Source organism: Berghia stephanieae, chromosome 6, assembly GCF_034508935.2.
Source record: "Berghia stephanieae isolate SIO BIC M18660-M18661 chromosome 6, UCSD_Bste_1.3, whole genome shotgun sequence".
Taxonomy (NCBI): domain Eukaryota; kingdom Metazoa; phylum Mollusca; class Gastropoda; order Nudibranchia; family Aeolidiidae; genus Berghia; species Berghia stephanieae.
The window spans coordinates 51,546,160-51,563,092 of NC_088365.1; the positions used below are offsets into that span (position 1 = coordinate 51,546,160).

Below are 16,933 nucleotides of genomic sequence, written 5' to 3' on the forward strand. Positions count from 1 at the left end.
AATAACAATGTGAAATTGAATGTAAGAATGTTATTAGACGAATCTTAACAACCCCACTACCACATTATCTCATCCGTCTGTAGTGTTCATTCATCCTGTTTTGTTGATAAAGGGGAAATCCAAAACGTCCATTTGTTTGTTTTCATATATTAAATTGAAGCTTACATTCAATTACACATTGTTATTTATCAAAATTATAATTTTAGCGTAGTTATTTATAACAGAAACAAAACAAAAAAGAAATGGAAGCATGAAAGGGGGGGGGGGGATAACCCTAACCTTAGAGAAGCATAATAAGACTGAGAGTGCCAATCTGGTGTGATAACAGAATGAACCAAACGAGCATTAATTGAATTTATAGATAAACTATTCAGAAATAAAAAAAATGAAGCTTTCTTAAGATTAGGAAAATAAAAGGTTAACTCTCGTCAATAAAAATTAAGTTACGTCAATTCTCGCGGCAGCTTTAGATGTCGTCGCCTAGGCGAATGCATAGATACTTCATCAAACAAAAGTCTGACGTCAACAGAAATCCCACATGTTGTCCGAAGTGAGCAAATTGAGGGTTGATAACCTTGCCCAATTGAAAAATAAAAAAAACCCGGAAGGGCATAAAACGGAACTTGAACTCGGGATTTCGTGGTCACACAATTCAATGCCTTTACCTCTCGGCCACTTCAAACTTCCCTTCTCCCCTCAATGAAAGAATTTGTATGAAATTGAAGTATAAGTTAAGCTTAAAATTCAATTGTATGCACCGTGTTCATCCCAATATAATTCCGTTTTGAGACGATTGGTCATATATGTTAGAGTGACTGACATAATCAGTCGGATGGTGAAAAGGTTTGAACTGAGATATTGCCAAGTTTAGTTAGAAGGTCAATTTTTATCAAAAATGAGTTCTTGACATAAATGATTAAATCAACCCTTTTTGTACATCTTCGGGAAATATCAAAGCTTAATTTTACCTCTAAATATTTTTTTCAGCTAGTCAAGTTGAAAAAAATATGAAATTTGAGAAAAGTTGCTGGATACATTTCTCATACATCTGACCATAACTTCATGAAAAATCTTCCGATTTAATTAAAATAAAGATTTAAATGCTCTGGGGAGCATATTCTTTCATAAAATGCAAAATGTTCACCTTATGGCTGATTATGTCATGCACTGAAATAAATATTAAATGAATGTTTTAGTTCATAATTCATTGGTCTTTGGTTGAATTGACTGGATGTCACACGAGTAGCTACCTAGTTATTTTACGATGATAATTCATGAACTAATCGAAAAACTTATTTTGAAGTGTAAATTTATTTATTACATTTCGATCTTCTCTCAAAATTACGAAAAAGCAGAAAAGTCATGTGGAAAGAGAAAAAGATAAAAAAACAGAGAGAGAGAGAGAGAGAGAGAGAGAGAGAGAGAGAGATAGAAAAGGGGGTAAAGAGGGAGAGAGAGAGTAGGGAAAGAGAGAGTAGGGAAAGAGAGAGAGGGACGGAGAGAGAGAGAGAGAGAGAGAGAGAGAGAGAGAGAGAGAGAGGTTGATTCTACAGAATGAGTAGAAAGTTGTTATTAATCCTTGTTGAAATCACAGTGATAAAATAGAAAGAGGAAGCGAGAGAGAGAGAGTGAGAGAGGGGGGGGGAGAGGGAGAGAGAAAAGGAGCAGGAGAAAATGAAAGTGATAGAGAAAGAGAGAGGGGGGGGGGGAGATTCTGAAACATGAATAGAGAATTGTTTAACTTGGATTCAAATGTTGCATAGAGTTTGAGATACAATAGGAAAGAGACAGAACGAGAGACACAGGGAGGTAGACAGAGAGGGAGGGGGGGAGAGAGAGAAGATGATGAATGTGATAGAGAAGAGAATAGAGAATATAGAATTGTTAAACGTCTATTTAAAAGTTACACACAGTGAGAGAGAGAAATGGAAAGACACTGAAAACGACAGATAGATAGATAGATAGATAGATAGATAGATAGATAGATAGATAGATAGATAGATAGATAGATAGATAGATAGATAGATAGATAAATAAATAGATAGACACACAGTGAGAGAGAGAGATAGAGAGAGAGAGAAAGATCAATTTTACACTTCTACGTAAAAGTTAGAGTATGCTGAATATGGCAAATAGTGATGGAAGACGAGGTGGGTATAACTCACTCAATCCTAGAAATATTTGCTACTTTTCAAAATTGGAGAAAATGTATTAAAAATGAGCATGTGCATAGATACTTTTATTCAACTATCACTAACATGTAAAAATTAAGAAGAGTAACTTTGATACTACGCCTATAATTTGTCTCAGAAAAATGTAATAAATAGGCATGGGGTAAAAATAACCCTGGGTATCAGGGTTGCCAGTTTTTTTTCAGGACAACTTGCCAAATATGTGACAAAACTTGCCAAATGCTTCGAAAACTTGCCAAGCCCTTCAAAATAGGGATTTTCTGCCACTGTCATATGAAGTTTTCCATTTATTTTTGGTGGACATGGCTTTTGATAGACAGAAGAAATGAATTCATAACTAAACTTGGCTTAAGAAAATAGTTCACACACGACACAATAATTTATAAAACACAGTTTCAAAACCTGTCAAAGAATTAAGACTGGAACCGGAGAGGCTGAAGCCAGATTTGTGTTTGTTGTAGCCAAATAATAAAATTTATGTGAGAACGAAATCACAAAACGAACATGCAAATACTGGGAATTGAAAGGTAAGATTTGACACGCTCTTTCTTTGGACAATTTGGCACTAAAAGTGCCAAACTGGCCACCCTGCTGGGTTTCTATGGATATAGTCGGTGATAGGGTTGAGTGAGTTTCAAAAATCATAATCGCTTCAGATCAAACAAAAGAGATTCGTGCATCTCATGGTAGAGCTAAGTATATAAGATTGACTTGAAAGTACAGTAAACAAGGAAATTGTGAATGAGTAAATCTAATGCTGAGGGATTTGAAAACGTGAGCCATCGCCTCAAAATGGTATTCCGCGGGGTGGTTAAGATCCTGAATTTATAGCAAAAATGTTTAATTTGAGTTTAATGTCTTTGTTTTATTTATGAGGGGAAAAAACAGTTTCCGGAAGAGGAGAATTCTAAAATTTGACATTTCTGATCTTTTAATTTTTAACTTTAGTTTTTAAGAATCTGGCTCACAACGACATAATATCAAATTCAGGCGATGGGTCACAAACAACGCACATATTTTCAGGTCTGATAACCGAATGTTATTATAGGCTTGATTAAACATTGTAATAATGGAAAATATTTTGCCTTGGTCTGAGAGTATTTCCATTACAACAATGAGCCCCATAACAATTATTGGTTATCAGACCTGCAAATAATCACACGTCGGTAACAAAGTAAATGGGCTGAGGTGGAGATTCAATATCGAAACGAATTATAAATTAGCTTTAAAATCATTGAGCAATCGGTACAACAATGCCGTAATATGAAAAAAAAACACATGTATTTAAAATGTTGGCCAGAAAACACGTCCTTCAAATATCGATCGATTAAAATGACCCTCATCGTGTCAAAAACTCTCAAACCTGAGACTTCACTTCGACCAAAATCCCAGGTTTGAGAGTTTTTGACAAGATGATGGTCATTTTAATCGATCGATACTTGAATGACAATATTTCTGGCCAAAATATTAAATACATATTTGTTTGTTTGTTTTTAGATTACAGCAGCATAGTAAAACCAACAAACTTAAAATACAATAATTTTTAAGCCAAAACAACTTTTCTATCTAGTTTTATTCAATAAGATAATAATAATAATATGGCAAACATGAGACATTATCAACAACACCAACAATAATAATAACAACAATAATGATAATAATAATAATAACAAAACTTTGTGTTGTATTTCTATTTATTTTTTTTTTTTGGCATCAACTCCAGTCGTCGGAGGAGGATTTTGATACAACGGAGGCCTCTTTGTCTAGGAGTAAATCTGGCAATCTAAAAGAAATGAAAAAGATTAAAGATTTAAATTATTAATGTTTATCTATTTATCTGCTTTATGATTGTTTATGTTTATCTAATTATTTTTTTTTGCTTTATGATTGTTTATATAATATTTATTTGCTTTATGATTTTTTATCTATTTCTGTGCTTTATAATTGTTTATCTATTTATGTGCTACTGTTAATTTACCTATTTATCCAACAATATAGACAATTGCACAAAGCGTTTAATCACTTGTTTTTTTTTTTAGTTGTTTTTTTTTTAATTTACAATAGTGTAAATCAACGTGAACTTATTTACTTATATACACGGAAAGTTGTAAATAGATGTAATGATATAGCAGCTTATAAATTTCATACATAGACTGTTAATAAGACTAATTTCATCAAATAAATATACATCATGCATAACGTGTTAACAATAAGTAAAGTATATTTCTTAAGCTCATTAGTTTATCATGCTCACTAAAAAGTGAGTAGAATTTCACTTGGATACTGAGCATAGTTTTATAGATAGTATGCGGATGACGTCACTCAGGCCTTTGTTATTGTTTGTGCCATCCGCGTTTGTGAGTTGTTCTCACTAAACTGTATTAACCAGACTATAAAAGTTCATGGTTACACAGAGTTTGTGTGTGGTCCGTTATACTTCCGGATGGCAATGTTGTGAACTCCTTGGCCAAGCGCATTCTATCTATAAGACATGGTTTTCCATAGCCCGTATATTATGATTTACGAGTTGGACCCCGCCCATTCAATCTTACTTTGTGTATTTTGTGATGAGTTCTCTCTTGGACTCCTTGATTTCGTTTATATCTATTTTACCATCCAGGATTTCTTTGGCTTGAAGTTTATTTTGGTAGTTGGAATGTCGGCTTAGCGGGTTACCGAGTGGATTGTGATCTCTTTGGCGGCCTGGAATAGATGAGAAAAAAAGTTTTTTTAGAAGGATTGGGGGAGGGGGGGGGAGGGGGGAGCAAGGGGGGGGGGGACAGATCTTAACCCTCTCCTTACCACCTGCAACAAAATCGTCACATTTGTTACGACACAATATACAATTTTATTATTCAGATTTATTTTGTACATCATAAAACTTTGAAGAATGATCTTTGTTTAATTAATAGGAAGAGAGATTGTTTGAGTTTTTAAAAATCAATTTTTCTGCTGGGTAAGCCTGCCATTTTGGGAAAATACTGAAATTAAACGGTAAGGAGAGAGTTAAACTGTTTTTTTTTATTTGATGTTTTATTTGGTTACTTTTATAAATATTTCTGTTATATTATGATTTAATATCTGATATCAGGATTTAAAAAATAAATAAACTGAAACTACGAAATCTTTAAACACCCAACACATTTTTTCCACCAACAGAAAATCAACATTGTTATTTCCGGAGTCTTATTTATGCACCCTCAGATTAGAGCCATCATATGTAACAAAGTAGTCCCTCAGAGCCATCAGATGTAACAAAGTAGTCTCCCAGAGCCAGCAGATGTAACAAAGTAGTCCCTTAGAGCCATCAGATGTAACAAAGTAGTCCCTCAGAGCCATCAGATGTAACAAAGTAGTCCCTCAGAGCCATCATGTGTAACAAAGTAGTCCCTCAGAGCCATCAGATGTAACAAAGTACTCTCTCACAACCATCAGGCCGGTAGAACCGGAGTTTATCCCAGTTTCTTTAGCTTGAAACGGGCAATAACAATTGCTTGCTATCTTTGGATAGGACGCTGGTCTATCGCAAAGAATATTCAGCCATATCTAACAGACCCGGCTACCCAATCACTGCTGGGTGGACAGGGGGGTCAGAAAAATATTTCGACCGCACATTGAATCGATCTAGGTCTCTTTTCTTGTGAAGCGAGCACTCTTCAAACTGACCTGTCGGGACCCAAAGCAATGTAACAAACCGAGCTCTAAATTGTAACGCTCTGGGCAGAAGAAAGGTCGGGAGATCAAAGAAATCTTGGAGAAGATCGGTCGATACAGAGATGATGAGAAGCATGACTGCCTAGGTCCCAATGGAAGAAGATAGCGCAGAATCGAGTGCACTGGAGGGGCCTGGTTGGTGTTTTCGCAACAGGACCAAGAGGACTAAAATATAGGTATCGATACTATGTGCGGCTATGTGGTCTTGTGGTATGACACTCGCTTTCGGATCGGAAAGTCCTGGGTTCGAGCTTCGCTCGGCGCATAGTTGAGACCTTGGAAAAAGCTCTTTACTCACAATCTCTCACCGTACGCAGGTGTAAAATGAGTACCTGGCCGTCAACAGCGTTGTCTCCGTCCGAAAAAATGGTAGTATCGTCTAACATGCGCCATGTCTCGTCCTAAATGTTAAGTGTTGCTGCTGGCCAGGGACCCCCTGTAAAGCGCTTTAAGCACCTTTAGTGGATAGTGCCCTATATAAAAGCTCAGTTTTTTGTTTTTTTTATAACTACCATTTATCAAAATAAGATATTAAAACCAAAAAAAACCGGATAAATACAATATAAAACAATAGAAGAGACGAACAGACATCCCAACAAATATAAATTAAACAGATTTTAACGAAAAACAAACATCTGATAAACAGAATACAAGCAAGACACGCAATTATGTCCTTACTTAGGCCCGATGGTTTGCGTAGCAATTTGTCATATTTGTTGTTGGCCATATCCAGAGGGTTTTCCACAATATTGTCATGCATGGAGAGAAACAGGGGAATGTAACATATGTAGTCTAGGAATGAGATCTGGAGATGACAGGAACGGGGTCGAGAGAAAAGACTATGGTTTATCAATCAGGACATGATGATGATGGTGATAATAATGACTAGGATAATGAGAATGATGAGGAGGATGAGGATAATGATGATGATAATAATAATAATGCTGATGATGATGACGATGATGATGATGTTAATGATGAGGGTGGTGACAGCAATAATAATGATAATGATGACGACAACGACAATGACGCGCTGAAGGTAAGGGCAGCGTTGTCATCTATTCTTGAAATATAATTTATTAAACTAATCTAGCTACCGATGAGTTTAAAAAAAAAAAAAAGAAAAGATTTCAACGCTTACCAATGCTAAACACCATGCTTAAGCATTATATATTCTTAAATCTCCGAATGATGAGATAGGGTATGTTTAACACATAGTACATTCAGCCTGTTAGGCAGCGCTTGAAATCTTTTCGAACAAAGACATCGCTGCTTAGGGATAACCCACACTAGAGACTGACTCCGATGACCCGGCACGAAAAAAACGGCAGAGGACGTCGGGTGCTTGATATGGCTCTTCTCTTTATTCTAAGTGTTTTGTCCGTGCCCGATGTCTTTATCCGGAAGACGGCAGAGGGCGGAAGTGCCGGGCCGTCGGAGTCAGTCTCAAGTGTGGGTTAGCCCTAACACCGAAGTTAATGTCTGTCTCTCGTAGAATGAGGATAATGTGTGCAAGGGGTCGTTCCTTCAGGCAGATTGTTGTTGAGGTGTTTAATAACGCATTTGAATCTTTTAGATCTGCTTTATTGGCCTTATGACTTTGGTGGACTGCTACCAAGACGGTAAATCGTGCGGCTATGTGGTCTAGTGGTATGACACTCGCTTTCGGATCGGAAGGTCCTGAGTTCGAGCTTCGAATAGTTGAGTCCTTGGAAAGGCTCTTTACTCACATTCTCTAACCGTACTCAGGTGTAAAATGAGTACCTGGTCGTTAACAGCGATGTCTCAATCGTAAAAAATTGTAATATCGCCTAAAAGGCGTCCTGTCCCGTCCTACATGTTAAATGTTGCTGTTGGTCAGGGACCCCTTGTAAAGCGCTTTGAGCACGTTTAATGGATATCGCGCTATATAAAAGCTCAATTTAATAGCTCAAGCTCTACACAGAGAAGACACGATTAAAAGTTCAAAACTAACCTCGTTATACATGTTGGGTTGTAACTTCTCTAAAATAAATTCTTGCTGTTTCCAGTTGAGTCCTCCCGCCATCAACTCAATTCTCAAAGATGGCGCCTTGATGAAGTTCCGGTCTCGGTCAGAGTTCACGTTACAGTAAAACATGTCTTTGTACAGCGCCATCTTACGTTCTATGTCGAGCAAGTCACATATTTCAAGTAGATGTTTACTGAGAGGACTGAAATAGTAAATATGATAACAAAATTGTAGTTTATTGCACACATGGTCTCAAAATGTGTGGAAAATATTGAATGGATCTGGCAAACGGAAGTCGAGAGTGGTGAAGGGGTGAAGGTCAGAAGGAATGAAAATAATGGAAAGTGAATGAAAGAAGAATCGAAGGAGAGAAAATTGATTGAAAACAAAAACCTTGATTTTATGAAATGGTTATACACATAATCAACGTTTGATATCTAAATGCAAAAACAAATTGGTGCGTGCGATTATTTATAAAATGATATGTTGGAATAAAACTAAAAAATCTAGCTACGCGTATCTACATTAGAAATGAAATGATGAGAAATATACGAACTTCAAGTCTTTTTCAATGAAAGAAATAGCAGACCTGCCTATTTCTATGAGAAATTCATAAAGCTACTAATTTCAGATCCTTCTGCAGAGCAAAACAAAAATAGCATGTAATATCGCCATGTCTCGTCCTACAAATTAAGTGTTGCTGTTGGCTGGAGACCCCTTTATCAAGCGCTTTGAGCACGTTTAGTGGATATTGCGCTACATAAAACCTCGAAAAAAATGTTTTAGTTATTTGATTATTATATGTATTTCGTCATATGAGTGGTATGAATAATGATAATAATAAAATAGAATAATAATAATGCACATTTATATTGCGCAACCTATCCCTCTGGCCGCAATTACAAAAAAACTGTCATATCGAAAGAGAAAAATACACACTAACAGCCACCCTCTCCCATCACCCTCTGCCTCAAACACGCCAATACCACACACACTCATCCACATCCACACGTACCATATAAACACACTTGCAACACAACACATTCATGACAAATGAATAAGGAAATACTTACTCCATTGATGTGACTCGTTCGCATAGAGCTGATATGACGGCAAACATACGAAATGTCACTTGACTTGCGTCGTCAATTTTGAGCACCTGGTAAGAAAGATGTATCAAATTGAGAAATTAGGAAGAGGCCACTGATGTAAGAATAAGATCTGAACAAGTGTCTAGCACCTTTTCACATACACACTTGTTCAGATCTTTAAGAAAGATGTACATATGTTTAAGGTTCAAGAATAACAACAAAATACGTAATTACATCCTCAATTAATTAGGGAGGAATTAATTCCTTTGTAAATATTTCAGTTTGGAGGTTCAGACAGTTTTTAAAAATTGAGCTTTTATATAGCGCGATATCCACTAAACGTGCTCAAAGCGCTTTACATGGGGTCCCTGGCCAACAGCAACACTTAACATGTAGGACGGTACATGCCGCATGTTAGACGATATTACATATTTTTTTTTCGGACAGAGACAACGCTGTTAACGGCCAGGTGCTCATTCTACACCTGAGTACGGTGAGAGAATGTGAGTAAAGAGCCTTCTCCGAGGACTCAACTATGCGCCGAGCGAGGCTCGAACTAAGGACCTTCCGATCCGAAAGCAAGTGTCATACCACTTGACCACATAGCCGTTTCATACACACTTGTTCAGATCTTTAAGAAAGATGAGCATATGTTTAAGGTTTAAGGATAACATCAAATACGTAAATGCATCCTCCATTGGGGAGGAATTAATTCCTTTGTGAATATCTCAGTTTGGGGGTTCAGACAGTTTAATTGAAAGAGCACTCGCTTCACACGCAACGAGGTCGAGAACGATTCCTTTTATACATCACAGAATTTTAAGAAGAAAATATAAAAAAAATTATACTTATAAAAATATATAGGCTTTGTTTTGCTCATAAAAATCGTGTAATACCAAAAACGTATTGCTTTTGTGTTTTATAGTTTCTAAATATATTTTTGTGTTGGTTGGGTTTTAGAAAAAAAAATTAGAGAAAATTAGAGAATTTTTTTTAGAAAAATTAGAAGATGGCCGGGAAGGAGAGAGTTATGTTTTGTTTTCTAATGTTATGTGATTATTCAACTTCATTATTTATTCATTTTATGACTTATAATAAAAATGTGTATACAAACCTTGAATACATATTCTAATTGTTTTGGCGTTATATGGTTGACACTGGCCACGCCCTCTATTGCTTGTTTCGTATCCTGGAGATAAGTAAACAAAGAATGGAATGATTAGTGGAATAAAAAAAAAAAAACAAAAAAAATAATTAATGATAAGAGTTTCAAAGTTTCCAAGTTTTCAAAATTTATTTAATCTTAGGCTGTCGCCATTAATTCATACAATTTGATGACAACATAGGTACATGAAAGTGAAAAAAAAGGTAAATGGAACTAAAAAATAAAATGATACCATTAATAACCACAAAAATAGAACAACTGTAATACCACCAATACTTACAATAATAATAATGATAATAATAATAATAATAATAATAATAATAATAATAATAATAATAATAATAATAATAATAATAATAATAATAATAAAGAAGAAGAAGAAGAAGAAGAAGAAGAAGAAGAAGAAGAAGAAGAAGAAGAAGAAGAAGAAGAAGAAGAAGAAGAAGAAGAAGAAGAAGAAGAAGAAGAAGAAGAAAGAAGAAGGAAGAAGAAGAAGAAGAAGAAGAAGAAGAAGAAGAAGAAGAAGAAGAAGAAGAAGAAGAAGAAGAAGAAGAAGAAGAAGAAGAAGAAGATGAAGAAGAAGAAGAAGAAGAAGAAAAGAAGAAGAAGAAGAAGAAGAAGAAATGATGATGATAGATGATGAAATAAAAAAATGAATAATAATGATGATAATAATAAATATAATAATAAAAATAATAATATAATAATAATAATATAATAATAATAATATAATAATAATAATAATAATAATAATAAATAATAATAATTAATAATGATGATAATAATAATAATAATAAATAATAATAATAATAATAATAATAATAATAATAATAATAATAATAATAATAATAATAATAATAATAATAATAATAATAATAATAATAATAATAATAATAATAATAATAATAATAATAATAATAATAATATAAATAATAATAATAATAATAAATAATAAATATAATAATAATAATAATATATAATAAAATAATAATAATAATAATAATAATGAAGAAGAAGAAGAAGAAGAAGAAGAAGAAGAAGAAGAAGAAGAAGAAGAAGAAGAAGAAGAAGAAGAAGAAGAAGAAGAAGAAGAAGAAGAAGAAGAAGAAGATGAAGAAGAGGAAGAAGAAGAAGAAGAAAATAAGAAAAATGTTTTTTATAGTTTCGGGTTTCGCCTTTATCAACAAAACAATGTTTCATTCATTCTGATTTGTTGATAGATGGGAAACCCGAAACGTCCATTTTATCAGTTTTCGTATATTTAATTGAAGCTTACATTCAATTCCACATTGTTATTTATTTCTTCGAGCTTCGATCAGCAACATTTACAGTTTAAAGAAACATATGTGAACTTACCGTGGACATGATGACTGTGTCAAAATCATCGTCCTCCACAACAAATGCCCTGGCGTAAGACTCCAGTTTGTTGTTGTCAACAAGACGATAGTGGGACAAAAAGTCGATATCACCATCTGGAAATAAAGCATTAATTTTTATCTGATTAAATGTCTGGATTTGATGCAATGAAACTGAAATTATTTAAAAGCCTCAAATTAAATGCTATTCTTACTATCCCAGACTGAGAGGATATGAGGTGGTTGTGTAATAGTGACAGTACCATGTCATGAACAATTCCTGGCCGATCTGAGCGCGTACAACATGGCGCATGTTTACATTTACTCAGGGGCAAGTGCTCACCACATACACGTGTAAATTATTAAAACATGGAAGAACAACAGACATGAATAATTGTTGAATATCTTTGTGATCCTTTTTGTACGTCGAACACTTTCACTTGAAGCCCTATCAAGTTTGCTTCTTTTTATTTTTTTTTGCAGATCAATTCTTTGAAGACTTAATGTTGGATTATATACTTCTAATTTCCAAATTCTTTGATGTTTTAACATTTCTTCTTCTTCTTCTTCTTCTTCTTCTTCTTCTTCTTCTTCTTCTTCTTCTTCTTCTTCTTCTTCTTCTTCTTCTTCTTCTTCTTCTCCTTCTTCTTCTTCTTCTTCTTTTTCTTCTTCTCCCTTTTAATCAATTTGGAAGATTCCACACACCACAGTATTTTTTCTTTCATTGGAGATGTGAGACTATTCCACATTCTCCATGCCGAGGGGATGAACGAGAAGTGGGCATCCATGAGACGGGAACCACAAACTTCGATAACCTCCTCTTCTTTTGTTGAATATCACCGAGGGGTAATTTCATTTGGCCGGTTAGTCCTTTGCAAAATATTATCACTTTGTCACATTTTCTCTCCGTTTTAGCGATTCAAGATCTAAATCAGTCTCGTGTTTCTGTGTCTTTGTTGTTTTGATTTATAACTTTCACTGTCCCTGCTTTGTATTCTTTCGATTTCTTGGGTTTCTGAATTTGTGGTAAGGTCCCAGACAGACAATCTATCTCAAAACGGTTTTATCTTGAACTGAACGTGATGCTTGAAATTGAATTTTAAGCTTAATTTTAAATTTAAGACAATCAAAAAGTTAACCTCAAAAAGTTTTGCGGTTTTCATTTGTCACAATTTGATAGAGAGATATGACACCACCTGGTCCAGATAGCTCACTTGGTAGAGCACTCGCTTCACACGCAAAGGGACCGAAATCTATCCCTGGTGGAGTCGAGATTATAGTTCTGGCCACTCCCCCCCCCCCCACCCCCTGTCCACCCAGCAGTGAACGGGTAGCTGAATCTGTTAGATTTGAAGGAAAGTACTTTGCGATAGACAAGACTAGACCACATAGTCGCACAGAAGCCTCATAAACGAATATATTCCACAACGCCAGGAAACTCTGGGTTTCCTCAAATCGCCGCTTCACAGGCAACTGCATCAAATATGTGCAGATGGAAACTTGGGAACATGGATGTCTGCCGGAAATGCCAGGCTGCTCCAGAGGCCAGCGATCACATCGTCGTCCACTGTCCAGTAACTAAACTTGCAGGTGGCTATGAAACAGTTCTTCGGGCGGAGGAAGACATCCGAAACTGGGTTGACGAAATGAATTTGGAGGTGTAGCCATACGCTACTACTACTAACGACTATATAAGCAAATGTAAGTTCACTTACCTCTTTCATCAAGATCTTTGGCATAGGAGTTTGTGTTCTCTTGAAGTTGTGACTGATCCAATACTCGCTTCATGTGTTCGATGAGGGACTGTCCGCCTCTCTTCATCAGCACGTTTACACGACGAGTACCTTTCACTGGTATAGAAAATATCATAAGATATGCAATTTTTAGGGCACCTAAATCGACATAAATGTATTGAACATCTTGATCTCACATGGAAGATAGAAGGTAAAAAGAGTAAAGGTAGACCAAGAAAAACATATTTGAATAGAGTTTGAACAGCTGGGTGACAAAGAAAGAGAAGAGTAATATTAGTTTTCTGAGGTTATCTGATCAGAGAGATGAATGGCGTAACATGATCACCGATGTCTGTGCCAGACATCGGTACCTGAGACATTGGTACTTGAAGAAGAAGAAGAAGATATAATAAAGAGGGACTGGAGGAGAGAATGAAAGGAAGAGTGCGGAAGAGAGAAAATAACAGAGATGGTGAGAGGCGAAAAGAGAGAGAGAGAGAGAGAGAGAGAGAGAGAGAGAGAGAGAGAGAAAGAGAGACAATTTGAGAACACGACCTTTGTCTTTCTGATGAGGGATATCAAAGCAATAAGCTTTCCCTCTTATAGCTTGTTACATGGAAAAAAAATAATATAATATGGATATGATGAGGATGGTGATGGTGTTATAGGGAAATGGTGAAAGTGAAGGTTTGTAGCGGAAATATTAGGAAGGTTGTTGTGATGATGATGATGATGATGATGATGATGATGATGATGATGATGATGATGATGATGATGATGATGACTACGATGTTACTAGTGTGCATATGTGTAAGATGTCTATGCCAATATATTATTGTATTGTTATACATATGTAACCAAATGACAAATTGCCACTATGTTGAGACCATTAAAGATATTATTATTATTATTATTATTATTATTATTATTATTATTATTATTATTATTTATTTTTATTATTATTATTATTATTATTATTATTTATTTTATTATATTATTATTATTATTATTATTATTATTATATTATATTATTATTATTTATTATTATTATTATTATTATTATTATTTATATAATTTATTAATTATTAAATTATATTATTTTATCTTACGTTACACCTTCTACTTTTCTGTTTCCAAAATCTTTTGAAGTGTGTATGTAACCTTCGGAGGACTAATAATGAATATGTTACATATTGAATCATAATTTGGCTTAATTAGTTTAGTGTCAGGATTTATAGGCAGATTATAAGGATTACGGGACGAAAAAGAGAGAAGATAGATTATCTTTATTGACGTCAGACTAGAAAATAAGATGCCATGTATCTATTCAGTGCATAAAAGTATTTTGTCGGGGAGTTTGTTTTTTTTTTTTTTTGGTCTTTTTTTTTAATTTATTTTTTGTTTTTGTTTTTTCTTTTTTTTTTTTTTTTGTTGGGGGGGGGGGGTTAGGGGGGGGGGGGGGGGGGTTGAGCTTTTGTTTTTTGGTTTTTTTTTGGGGGGGGGGGGGGGGGGGGGGAAACTCAGCATCCAAAACACAATACTAATAATTAATGAGGGACAATGTGTAATGAAAATAGGTAAAAACTCACAAGTAGTGACATCCAAATCACTGTCGTTGGCCAAATCATCTGTGTCCACGCTGCTCCCATAGTCCGATAAGCGACGTGTGCCAATCTTTTTCTTGTTGTTGACTATCACCACGTTAGAGCCAAACTTTTCCTGTGTGGGGAAAAATTATTAACGGAATGTTAATAGGCTTCAACAGTCTAGACGTCACTTCCCTCGTAATGACGCATAGGAACTTAGTAACTGGTTCTAAACTATCGGAACAATGGCAGCAGCTTCTTATGGTTCACACTATTATGTTATGACGATCGACCCAATCAGCAAAGTCCGGTCCGCATTCGTGCACCGTCGCGAACCCGCCTGGTAGCATCGTCACAACACACCTTTCGACTAGATGCTCTGCCGTTTCGGGTTCTTGTCCACAGCGTGGACATATTGGACAGGAAGTTAGACCCCACTGATGTAACGCACCGGCCGTTAGGCAGCTCCTCGACCGAAGCCGATTCGCAGCTACCCAGTGTCTCCTCTTACTGGTATCAAAGCCTGGCAACTTCTCACCAAGCTTAGAGGAGTGTAGGTCCCCGCCCCCACGAGGGATTGAATTCGTCCAAACCGACTTCCATCTCGTATGTGCAGCTCTGTCCGTAGTCAGGGATTCTGCGTACAAGGTAGTAGGAACAATGGCGGACGCCCTTATGGAATACTTCTCCGACGAGCATTAAATGTGTATCCAGAGGAGAAAAACATTATAAATCTGATCAAGTTTTGACTTTTATACATTCTGATCACATGACATGTGAAAAAGTTCTAGTCAGCATGAAGAATAAAAAGTACCGGTTTTCTTTGTTTAGAACCAAGCTGCTGGTTGCTGGGCGGACATGACATCACACTATTTATTGAATACAATTAAATTCAAATCTGATTCTCTTTTTTAATCTTTTTTAAAATTAAAAATTAGGATAAAGGTTAAGATTTTCCGTACAGCCCATGTTAGATTTTGGCCAACGAGCGAATCATTTTGTTTTAATTGAGCTTTTATATAGAGCAATATCCACTAATGTGCTCAAATCGCTTTACAAGGGGTCCCTGGTCAACAGCAACATTTAACATGTAGGACGGGACACGAAGCCTGTTAGGCGATATTACAATTTTTCGGACAAAGATAACGCTGTTAACGGCACGGTATTCATTTTACATCTGAGTACGGTGAGAGAATGTGAGTAAAGAGCCTTTTCCAAGGACTCAACTATGCGCCGAGCGAGGCTCGAACCCAGGACCTTCCGATCCAAAAGCGAGTGTCATATCACTAGACCACATAGCCGCACTGGCCAATACTGGCAAATCTCAAAATTATAGGTCTATTATACAGATTGATATAATAGTAACTTGTAATCCTTTTTTAAAATCAAGAAGTCCCAGTTTTAAGAGTTTTTTGACTAGATGAGGGTAGTAGTAGTAGTAGTAGTAGTAGTAGTAGTAGTAGTAGTAGTAGTAGTAGTACTAGTAGTAGTAGTAGTACTAGTAGTAGTAGTAGTAGTAGTAGTAGTAGTAGTAGTAGTAGTAGTAGTAGTAGTAGTATAGTAGTAGTAGTAGTAGTAGTAGTAGTATAGTAGTAGTAGTAGTAGTAGTAGTAAGTAGTAGTAGTAGTAGTAGTAGTAGTAGTAGTAGTAGTAGTAGTAGGAGTAGTAGTAGTAGGTAGTAGTGTAGTTAGAGGAGGTAGTAGTAGTAGTAGTAAGTAGTAGTAGTAGTAGTAGTAGTAGTAGTAGTAGTAGTAGTAGTAGTAGTAGTAGTAGCGTATGGCTACACCTCCAAATTCATTTCGTCAACCCAGCTTCGAAAGTCTTCCTCCGCACTAAGAACCGTTTCACCTTCAAGTTTAGTTACTGGACAGTGGAGGACGATGTGATCGCTGGTCTCTAGAGCTATCTGACATTTCCGACAGGCATCACTATTCCCAAGTTTCCATCTGCACATATTTGATGATTACTACTTAATCCTCTTCGGGCCTTGAGGCACATAGGACATCCACCAGACATCTCCATTTTTTTGCGATCGGCTGCTTTTGCGGTAACTGTATTCCAGGACAGGCCTGCTTCCTTTAATTCTTTCTCCATGGTCCTTCGCCAG

At 35.7% G+C, this 16,933-nt stretch overlaps 1 protein-coding gene across 2 annotated transcripts in view; it reads right to left on the reverse strand.

Moving 5' to 3' along the window:
* Positions 1 to 3,747: 3,747 nt before the first annotated feature.
* The window catches only part of LOC144975227 (uncharacterized), a 93,785-nt gene continuing 80,599 nt past the window's right edge, over positions 3,748 to 16,933 (reverse strand). For both annotated transcript variants that reach the window (XM_078919112.1, XM_078919113.1), the window contains exons 32-40: positions 14,830 to 14,959; positions 13,223 to 13,357; positions 11,509 to 11,624; positions 10,102 to 10,176; positions 8,970 to 9,055; positions 7,882 to 8,098; positions 6,585 to 6,711; positions 4,745 to 4,895; positions 3,748 to 3,975 (exon numbers count right to left, since the gene is read on the reverse strand). In XM_078919112.1, the coding sequence (XP_078775238.1) occupies positions 3,906 to 3,975; positions 4,745 to 4,895; positions 6,585 to 6,711; positions 7,882 to 8,098; positions 8,970 to 9,055; positions 10,102 to 10,176; positions 11,509 to 11,624; positions 13,223 to 13,357; positions 14,830 to 14,959 (1,107 nt within the window). In that variant the 3' untranslated portion in view covers positions 3,748 to 3,905. The remainder of the gene's footprint in view (positions 3,976 to 4,744; positions 4,896 to 6,584; positions 6,712 to 7,881; positions 8,099 to 8,969; positions 9,056 to 10,101; positions 10,177 to 11,508; positions 11,625 to 13,222; positions 13,358 to 14,829; positions 14,960 to 16,933) is intronic.